Below are 11,195 nucleotides of genomic sequence, written 5' to 3' on the forward strand. Positions count from 1 at the left end.
GCCGCCCTCCCGGCAGCGATCCAGCTGTCTAAATGACACAAAATGACAGAGAATGAGATGCAATCTAAGCAGCGGGCTATCCTTTCTGACTATTGAATGGGGGGAGATCAGACCTTGGGGAGTCAGGAAGGAAAAAAGACTTGAGGAAAAGAAAAAACGGGCACTTTGATACGCAGCAGATCACAGCCTCTCATTACTGCCTCCCTTTGCTCTTTTCGAGTCTTTCAAGAAAGAGCCTCACTCCTTTGAAAACGGCCCCAGGTAGCTGTAAAAAGCTATCCCGAGAGGCCTGCTTGGGAGGCGGCGTTTCCAAAGGCTGCTGCGCAATTTTTTTTGTCCCTGGGTGGTTGAGAGCTTGTTCACCGCATGGTCTCGCAGCTACTGATAACGCCTTGCTATTAAATAATAACGGTAATCACACAGCTGAAGTCAGGGGACGACGTCTGCATTAACTCCTTAGGGGCGACTCCAGAGCTGAACTCTGGGTTTTCTTCTTCCCTTGTAGGGGACGCATTTCAGGCCAAATATATACACTTTATTTTTCCCATAAGGGATCGGTGGGATGCGCTTTGGTTTATACGGCTTGTGGGTTCGAGTCCTCAACCCAATACAAGACTAAAATACTTCAGCCGAGGACGAGCGTTCATGATCAGAGAGGATAGTCTCCGAGTGATTGCAATCTGATTCATCATTTGGAAAATTTAGCAGCCGGAAGAATATTTTTCTCTGCAGATGGTCGCAGTCATCAGTCGCAGCTACTTACTATGCGGACAGCGCGTGCCCAGAGATCAGAGACGTCTTCTGATGGCACCAAAAAGGGACTCTGAAGACACAAACGGTTCTGTACAGACTCGTTACAAGAAAGGTCCAAGAGTCCTCATGGCAATCGGTATGCGGGGACCTCGGGGGATGGGGTGAGCCTTTGAGGTCAAACGGAGGAGGATTCGGCTGCTGCTAAAAGTGCAAAAATATCCCAAAAGACACCACCTTACATCGTGTTCTGCCGCGACCCCCCAGGTGTACTGCGAGATAGAGCGCTGGTGGCAGGGTCTGACTCGGGAGGGTGACTGCAGGTCAGCAGGCTGGAGAGTGGGGGGAGTAGTGGTGGAGGATAGGAGTGTTTTCCTGCCTGGAAGAGCACATACACAGGGCTTCCCTGGCTGCTCTGTCGGAACATCACTCAGCAAACACCTACTCATTTGTGACAAGAGTCTCTGTGGGAAGAGGTGGGGCGGCGCGCGAGTCCTAACCGCTGCCACCATCTATAAACCGAGGCGTCACACCTGCCCCATGAGAACAGACAGACCTCATACACTGCCATAAACCAGACATCTGTGTGCGTTAGCGGGACCCCTGACCCCGCCATGTCCTCCTCCATGGGCACCCACACAAGTTCATATGGATGGGCTCAATGGCTGATGGAGGACAACTCCTCCAGTCACGACTTCTGCTGTCCAAGGTCCAACCCGCCACTGTCTACCCTGGGAGTGCCATCAGTCCCACGCTGGGAGTTGTAGTTCTGCACCATGTGGGGAGCCGGGCTCTCCTGTTCCATTGAGTTGCCCACAATCTGCACCCCAACGTGAACCTTGGAGGAGTGTTCCTGTGGTGAACCAGCACATGGTGGGAGTTGTGCTCCAGCGGAGGAGTCTTGTCTGGTGCGCCCTGACACAAGGCGTGGGTGGAAAGAGACACAAGCAAGAGAATGATCACCCCGCTGGGAAAACCTCCTCCTCCAAGACCTTGATGACTCCATTAACCCCGTCCCACTGTACATGGCGGCCATCCGGCCTGGGACCCGCGATGACATCAATGTGCTGTGACACACGGGGACTCTATAGACACGCGGCCTCCGGCGCTCGCGTCGCTCCAGTTTTCCAATTGACATAATCTGAGCTGAATTACAGTAGCCGAACTGCTGCTCTGAAGGCTCTGACATAAATTGCTTAATTCGGACCAGGCTGATCCAATTAGAGGAGAAAACAGGAGCAAATAAAAGTACAGTGAAGAGGGCCCCTGGCGGGTGACAGCTCAGCGCGGCGACTGTACGGTGCGCGGGGGAGGGGCTCACATTAGGAACAGTCCTCGTTGATGTCCTGCACTAACCCTGCGCGGTCCGGGCACACCCTGCGGCCTCTGAAGCACAGGACGGAGACTCTCAGTCATTTCCATTTTAGGCAAAAAGCCGCAATCTGGGGGAGATGAGCGACAAACCACGATGGAGGAGCGCGAGGTACCGAGGCCAAAACAGCGCAGGAAATAATCTACAGCCAAAAGACACCCTAACTGCTGGGAGGTCCTGAAATGCGACCCTGCATTGTATACTGCGCAATCCTGCCCTGCATTATATACTGTGCAATCCTGATCCGCGACCCTGCATTGTATACTGTACAATCCTACCCTGCATTGTATACTGTACAATCCTACCCTGCATTGTATACTGTACAATCCTGCCCTGCATTGTATACTGTACAATCCTACCCTGCACTGTATACTGCGCAATCCTGATCCGCGACCTGCACTGTATACTGCGCAATCCTGAACCGCAACCCTGCACTGTATACTGTACAATCCTGATCCGCGACCCTGCATTGTATACTGTGCAATCCTGCCCTGCATTGTATACTGTACAATCCTGAACCGCAACCCTGCACTGTATACTGTACAATCCTGATCCGCGACCCTGCATTGTATACTGTACAATCCTGCCCTGCATTATATACTGTGCAATCCTGATCCGCGACCCTGCATTGTATACTGTACAATCCTGCCCTGCATTGTATACTGTACAATCCTGCCCTGCATTGTATACTGTACAATTCTACCCTGCATTGTATACTGCGCAATCCTGATCCGCGACCTGCACTGTATACTGCGCAATCCTGAACCGCAACCCTGCACTGTATACTGTACAATCCTGATCCGCGACCCTGCATTGTATACTGTGCAATCCTGCCCTGCATTGTATACTGCACAATCCTGAACCGCAACCCTGCACTGTATACTGTACAATCCTGATCCGCGACCCTGCATTGTATACTGTACAATCCTGCCCTGCATTATATACTGTGCAATCCTGATCCGCGACCCTGCATTGTATACTGTACAATCCTGCCCTGCATTGTATACTGTACAATCCTGAACTGCAACCCTGCACTGTATACTGTACAATCCTGCCCTGCATTGTATACTGTACAATCCTGCCCTGCATTGTATACTGTACAATCCTGAACTGCAACCCTGCACTGTATACTGTACAATCCTGATCCGTGACCCTGCATTGTATACTGCGCAATCCTGCCCTGCATTGTATACTGTACAATCCTGCCCTGCATTATATACTGTGCAATCCTGATCCGCGACCCTGCATTATATACTGTACAATCCTGAACCGCAACCCTGCATTGTATACTGTACAATCCTGCCCTGTATTATAAACTGTGCAATCCTGAACTGCGACCCTACATTGTACACTCTGCAATCATGATCTGTGACTCTGAACTGTATACTGTACAATCATGAACTGAGACCCTGCATTATACACTGCATTGTATACTGTGTAAATGTGAACTGTGACTTTGCATTGTATACTGTGCAGGCCTGTACAGTGACCCTGCATTATACACTGCATTGTATACTGTGTAAATGTGGACTGTGACTTTGCATTGTATACTGTGCAGGCCTGTACGATGACCCTCCATTGTATACTGTGAAATTTTTAACTGCGACTCTGCATTGTATACTGTATCCTCTGCATTGTATACTGTCTGTATTGTGCAGTATGACGTCCACACTGCCAGGTACAGCCTGCAGCTATGTCCAGACCAAAGTGCAGTAACCCATGTACGTGCCGTAGTGTCAGGCAGTAGGACAGGACGATGCGATCTCCGACCACCCAGCGGAGGAGCCTCGCTGCACAGGCGCATGTAAGAGGCTTTACCCCTATAGTGGTGCATGAGGGACTGTCACATGGGACCGTTCGAGGAGCGCCTGCAGATGATCCCCTGCACATTATCAGACGTCCGCACGTGAAGTGACTGTAATTCACACACACGTCTGATAAAATTCCGTGCCCGTCAGGTGTGGCGGTGACAAGGGGCTAAATGAAAAGCCGACCTCTGGGAAGCGGAAGACGATGATCGACCTCTAAGAAGCCGGTGAGGAGCGACTTATGAACTGCTTACCCCAATGTCCCGAAGACGAGCTCCTACCTACGACCATCAGAGAGCAGCGGGCGCCAGGACGGCGACCAAGTGATAACACAAACCATCGGATGGCAGGGTCTGTATACAATGGGGGCATCACCTGGGGCTCATGCACACTCACGTATTTTCTTTTCGTGTCTATTAAGTTTTTTTTTTTTGCGGACCGCATGCGGAATCAGGGTCCGCAAAAAAAAAACCTGAAGTTACTGTGCATTCCGTTTCCGTATTTCTGTTCCGTAAAAAAACAGAACATGTCCTATTATTGTCCGCATTACAGACAAGGATAGAACTGTTCTACATGCACACGAACGTTGTTGGTTTCCGCGTCCGTCCCGTTTTTTTTGCAGATAGGATGCAGACCCATAAATTTTAATGGGTCCGCAAAAAATGTCCGCATCGGTATGTCCATTCTGTAGCCCCGAAAAAAATATAGAACTTGTCCCATTCTTGTCCACTTTAGGCATTGTTACAATAGAGCCACAAAAAAAAAACAGATGTCATACGGATGTCATCCGTTTTGTTTTTTTTGCGGATCCGCAAAACACATACGGTCGTGTGCATGTAGCCTAGGGGCCAGCTGTTCCGCAAATTATGGAATGCACACGGACGTCATCTGTATTTTTTTCAGATCCGTTTTTTGGGCGGACAGCAAAATACATACGGTCGTGTGCATGAGGCCTTATTCTAAAGCTGCGGATCCGTCTCTCACACAGACCGGCAGGCAAGGGGTGCAAGTATCTGGAGCAAACCACCATGTCTGCGCGCAACAGACGCTTCCGGAATAAACAGCCCTTAATAGATGAAGAGCGCGCGGCCACAAAACCACCAAAACTGAAAATGTTATCTGAGGAGATGGAAGCTGCAGCTGCCACCAACCATGATTAACCACCGAGATGCCAGAGGACACAGCCCTGACCCACAGAGCTGACAATCTAGTGAACCTCATGCAACCCACATAGAAGTTTCCTAGGAACCCCAGGATGCATCTGACCGTCTCCCCAATGATCAGCATCGGGGTAGCCATATGCCCCCGCCAGAGACTGGGGGTGTCATGCGCGGTAGCCCTGTAGCGCCAGATGTGGCTGTCATCTGGCAGAGGAATACATGCAGCCGCTTCCTGTGGGGAGGAATGTGCACTTCAGTAGCGCCAAGCATCGAAGGGGTTAATGCGGGGGGTCAGCCCTGGTAGCCTGTTAACAAGCGACCCCAAGCCTCCGCAGCAAATGTGTCAGCAGCAGTGCCAGGGGGTTAAGCACATGTCACAGCGCCCTGACAGGACTGGCAACTTCTCAGTGCATTAAAGCGGAAGGCGAATGTGAATAAATAAAACAGGAGGCGACTTCCCCATCCACAGAGGCGGCGGATCCACCGGCGGAGTGTGCCCAACCGTGAAAACACGGGCGTAACATCACACCAACCCACCAGAGCGACACTAAAGTGCTCCAGAAAACACGGATCCGCACTTAGCGCCAGCAAAGCAAAGGCAAGCAATGCTGGAAGCAATGTCCCAAAGATGGGTGCCAGGCACTACAGGGGGAGGGTGACCAGCACCCACATATACCACTGAAGATGCCAGGAAACACCGGGAAAGCAATGCCGGAAGCAAGCAATGCCTGCCCTGCAAGACCGGGGAGGGAATGTCCCAAAGATGGGTGCCAGGCACTACAGGAGCAGGGTGACCAGCACCCACATATCACACTGAAGATGCCAGGATACACTGGGGATGGCACTGCCGGAAGCAAGCACTGCCTGCCCTGCAAGACCGGGGAGGGAATGTCCCAAAGATGGGTGCCAGGCACTACAGGAGCAGGGTGACCAGCACCCACATATACCACTGAAGATGCCAGGAAACACTGGGGATGGCACTGCCGGAAGCAAGCAATGCCTGCCCTGCAAGACCGGGGAGGGAATGTCCCAAAGATGGGTGCCAGGCACTACAGGAGCAGGGTGACCAGCACCCACATATCACACTGAAGATGCCAGGATACACTGGGGATGGCACTGCCGGAAGCAAGCACTGCCTGCCCTGCAAGACCGGGGAGGGAATGTCCCAAAGATGGGTGCCAGGCACTACAGGAGCAGGGTGACCAGCACCCACATATACCACTGAAGATGCCAGGAAACACTGGGGATGGCACTGCCGGAAGCAAGCAATGCCTGCCCTGCAAGACCGGGGAGGGAATGTCCCAAAGATGGGTGCCAGGCACTACAGGAGCAGGGTGACCAGCACCCACATATCACACTGAAGATGCCAGGATACACTGGGGATGGCACTGCCGGAAGCAAGCACTGCCTGCCCTGCAAGACCGGGGAGGGAATGTCCCAAAGATGGGTGCCAGGCACTACAGGAGCAGGGTGACCAGCACCCACATATCACACTGAAGATGCCAGGATACACTGGGGATGGCACTGCCTGCTTACTGTACCCTACTACACCACAAACTGTATTATTACACAATGTCGTCTCCAGCTGGATTGCATAACCCTAGATAGTGCCCAATAAGGTGCCATCCTCACCCCTCTCCTACACCAGGGTGGAAGCCCAACACCAAGCACTACAGGAGGGAGGAGATCCTTCATACACACAATGCCAGGAAGCGCCCAGGCTGACACTCCAGCTGGAGTATACACGAGTGCCAACCACTGTGCCCAGCACTGCAGGAGGTGGGGGCTCATTACTTCCCACCATATATTACACAGTGACGCCAGGGGATGGCACAGGAGCTGAGCTACACATGATGTAAGGGTGCCAGGCACCACAGGGGGTAGGAGATCATTCTTACACACAATGCCAGTAGGCGCCCAGGCTGGCACTGCAGGAGGGGGTCGTGTCCTTACCTGGCAGGTAGTACAGCGGAGGTTTTAATCCAAACATGATTAACACTGAAGTTTCCGAAAAGCTGAGAGATGAGATTATTGTCCCATGATGTGCGGGGGCTTCACACGGGCAGCTGGGCGCTCTCCTCTCAGCGGCTGCTTCTTCCGTGTTTGCTGCTTCCAGCCCAGAAATGCAAATAATTACATGAAAAAAAAAGAGAGAGAGAGAGAGGAAGAAAGTGTCGGGGAGGGACAGAGGGAGTGCTGAGGAATCAGTGATCTGCCTCCCAGACAGCCCCCATCCAGTCCTCTCAATGTCAAGGGCGAGGGGCTCAGGGGGGCCACGCTCACAGGCGTCCTGTTGCCAGGGAGAAAGCATCTATTGTTTTCCTTTCTTTGCTTTTTGGATTGGGGGGGGGGGGGGGGTAGATAATAAAATGGGGGAAAAGCAAGAAATTATCTCAATGCGACAAGGTGGTCCCGGGGAGAAGCTGCAGGCTCGGCGGCAGCACAAGAGCAATTGCTTCCCTCGAGCCCCGCCACTGAATGGAGGAGACAGGGGAAGAAAAGGAGAAGACATCAGCTCCCCCCAGGCTAGAATAATAGAGGGCTGGAATAAGAGGAGGAGGAGGAGAGCGGACCACCACCACCAATCTCCGTGTAATAATCATTGCTGGCAACGCGACCCGAGAAGAGGGGGCAGCACCCGGGGTCCAGACCGGTAAATGGGGTCTAACCGTGACCAATACAGAATTCTGTGTGACCCGAGAAGAGGGGGCAGCACCCGGGGTCCAGACCGGTAAATGGGGTCTAACCGTGACCAGTACAGAAGTCCTTGTGACCCGAGAAGAGGGGGCAGCACCCGGGGTCCAGACCGGTAAATGGGGTCTAACCGTGACCAGTACAGAAGTCTGCGTGACCCGAGAAGAGCAGGCAGCACCCGGGGTCCAGACCGGTAAATGGGGTCTAACCGTGACCAGTACAGAAGTCTGCGTGACCCGAGAAGAGGGGGCAGCACCCGGGGTCCAGACTGGTAAATGGGGTCTAACCGTGACCAGTACAGAAGTCTGCGTGACCCGAGAAGAGGGGGCAGCACCCGGGGTCCAGACCGGTAAATGGGGTCTAACCGTGACCAGTACAGAAGTCTGCGTGACCCGAGAAGAGGGGGCAGCACCCGGGGTCCAGACTGGTAAATGGGGTCTAACCGTGACCAATACAGAATTCTGTGTGACCCGAGAAGAGGGGGCAGCACCCGGGGTCCAGACTGGTAAATGGGGTCTAACCGTGACCAATACAGAATTCTGTGTGACCCGAGAAGAGAGGGCAGCACCCGGGGTCCAGACCGGTAAATGGGGTCTAACCGTGACCAATACAGAAGTCCGTGTGACCCGAGAAGAGGGGGCAGCACCCGGGGTTCAGACCGGTAAATGGGGTCTAACCGTGACCAGTACAGAAGTCTGCGTGACCTGAGAAGAGGGGGCAGCACCCGGGGTCCAGACCGGTAAATGGAGTCTAACCGTGACCAGTACAGAAGTCTGTGTGACCCGAGAAGAGGGGGCAGCACCCGGGGTCCAGACCGGTAAATGGGGTCTAACCGTGACCAGTACAGAAGTCTGCGTGACCCAAGAAGAGTGGGCAGCACCCGGGGTCCATACCGGTAAATGGGGTCTAACCGTGACCAATACAGAAGTCTGCGTGACCCGAGAAGAGGGGGCAGCACCCGGGGTCCAGACCGGTAAATGGGGTCTAACCGTGACCAATACAGAAGTCTGCGTGACCCGAGAAGAGGGGGCAGCACCCGGGGTCCAGACCGGTAAATGGGGTCTAACCGTGACCAATACAGAAGTCTGTGTGACCCGAGAAGAGGGGGCAGCACCCGGGGTCCAGACCGGTAAATGGGGTCTAACCGTGACCAATACAGAAGTCCATGTGACCCGAGAAGAGGGGGCAGCACCCGGGGTCCAGACTGGTAAATGGGGTCTAACCGTCACCAATACAGAAGTCTACATGACCCGAGAAGAGGGGGCAGTACCCGGGGTCCAGACCGGTAAATGGGGTCTAACCGTGACCAATACAGAAGTCTGTGTGACCCGAGAAGAGGGGACAGTACCCAGGGTCCAGACCGGTAAATGGAGTCTAACCGTGACCAGTACAGAAGTCTGTGTGACCCGAGAAGAGGGGGCAGCACCCGGGATCCAGACCGGTAAATGGGGTCTAACCGTGACCAGTACAGAAGTCTGTGTGACCCGAGAAGAGGGGGCAGCACCCGGGGTCCAGACCGGTAAATGGGGTCTAACCGTGACCAATACAGAAGTCCGTGTGACCCGAGAAGAGGGGGCAGCACCCGGGGTCCAGACCGGTAAATAGAGTCTAACCGTGACCAGTACAGAAGTCTGTGTGACCCGAGAAGAGGGGACAGCACCTGGGGTCCAGACCGGTAAATGGGGTCTAACCGTGACCAATACAGAAGTCCGTGTGACCCGAGAAGAGGGGGCAGCACCCGGGGTCCAGACCGGTAAATGGAGTCTAACCATGACAAATACAGAAGTCTGTGTGACCCGAGAAGAGGGGGCAGCACCCGGGGTCCAGACCGGTAAATGGGGTCTAACCGTGACCAATACAGAAGTCCGTGTGACCCGAGAAGAGGGGGCAGCACCCGGGGTCCAGACCGGTAAATGGAGTCTAACCATGACAAATACAGAAGTCTGCATGACCCGAGAAGAGGGGGCAGTACCCAGAGTCTGGCCCTGTGACCCGAAGAGAGGGGGCAGCACCCGGGGTCTGGACCTGTGACCCGACAAGAGGGGGCAGCACCCCACGGTCTGAACAAGTAAAGGGGGTCTGAAGGTAACCGCCAGCAGGTCCCCGGGAAGTGAGCACAAACATGTTCAGAATGATAATTATAGACAATGAAAATTTCTGAACTGACCCCCAATTGTTCCCATTAAAATAAAGGGGGGGGGGGGGCAGTGGTTTAACATGTGGGATCAAGACAAGGGGCCGTTGACAATTATTTCTGGAGTCTCCACATTTTCCTTGTCTAGTCCGCGATATTGTGGGACCGCCACGTCATGTGACCACTACTAGCGCTGGGTATATTCACGTGTACAGGTTTTGATCAGGTTTTTTCGGCAGTGGTATCTGGCGCACCTCCCCTCCCCCTTTATATTTCTTCATTTTGGCTTCAAACACACGGTCAAAACCTGTACGTGTGAACATGCGACCGGCTGCCTCTGCCCCAATGACTGGAGACGCCGCTCTGGACCATCCTCGGTCAGGTGGGCACAGCAGCACAGTATCAGTGCAGGGTTACTGTACTGCAGGAGCCTTGTCTGGACTGATACATTGTAACCAACCATCAGCTGTGAGAATTAGGAGGTCATGACGGCTTTTCCTTCTCTAGATGTAAACAAAAATGATTCCATTCACTGACAGCAAGCAGAGATCAGCTATAATTTGGCGTTTCCATCGTTCGGCTAATCAGGTAATCTGAGCAGTGCGGAGGGTGAGAGTGATCCCCCTTCGGGCCGGTCCCTGGGAGCACAAGCATGTCCCAGATAACGGGAGGATCGGGCCCCGGCTGCAGGGGCCACAGACTCGCTCCTCTTATAACGCTGATATATTGTATCTGCCCTTGGATTTCGCAGTATGACTGCGGCGCGGGTCGCTGGCGGTGTCCGTGTCGTACTGTTCCCTGCGAACAGCCGCGACCTGCGCCACAGTCGGGACCACACAGCTCCCTGTGTCAATATTGACTCCCGGCCAGAACACGTCGCCGCCATTCTACACGTGAGACATTGTTGACATTGGAAAGGACGCGGAGCAGAAGACGTCTCGGCGCCCGGCGGCCTGTATACCTGCGAGCAGCGCCCCCCGGTGTGTGCCCGCGGAGGGTTAGGTAGTCGCATCACCGACTGCCGGATTATGAGCTTACAAGAGGAAGAGAAGCCAAAATTAACCACTTCCTATCCCTGCGCGCCTCACAATGGCCGCCTGCAAGCATTAACCCCTTGTGCAGCCATTCACATCCACTGCTCGTAACCATCACTGTTAACCATTTCCTGCCCCTCTTATCGCCAGGCTCCCAGCAGCGTCTGTCTTCCGTGCGGTTTCCCCCCTCTCATCAAGGCAAAACCATAAGGGGCTTCCTGAGGGGGGAACAGCGTTTTTAAC

At 53.7% G+C, this 11,195-nt stretch overlaps 1 protein-coding gene across 3 annotated transcripts in view; it reads right to left on the reverse strand.

Annotated features, from left to right (window-relative positions):
* GSE1 (Gse1 coiled-coil protein) overlaps window positions 1-7,194 on the reverse strand; it is a 110,251-nt gene extending 103,057 nt beyond the window's left edge. For all 3 annotated transcript variants that reach the window (XM_044269739.1, XM_044269735.1, XM_044269733.1), the window contains exon 1: window positions 7,044-7,194. In XM_044269739.1, coding sequence (XP_044125674.1) covers window positions 7,044-7,080 — 37 coding nt within the window. In that variant the 5' untranslated portion in view covers window positions 7,081-7,194. The remainder of the gene's footprint in view (window positions 1-7,043) is intronic.
* Window positions 7,195-11,195: the final 4,001 nt, after the last annotated feature.

Source organism: Bufo gargarizans, chromosome 10 (genome assembly GCF_014858855.1).
Source record: "Bufo gargarizans isolate SCDJY-AF-19 chromosome 10, ASM1485885v1, whole genome shotgun sequence".
Lineage (NCBI taxonomy): Eukaryota > Metazoa > Chordata > Amphibia > Anura > Bufonidae > Bufo > Bufo gargarizans.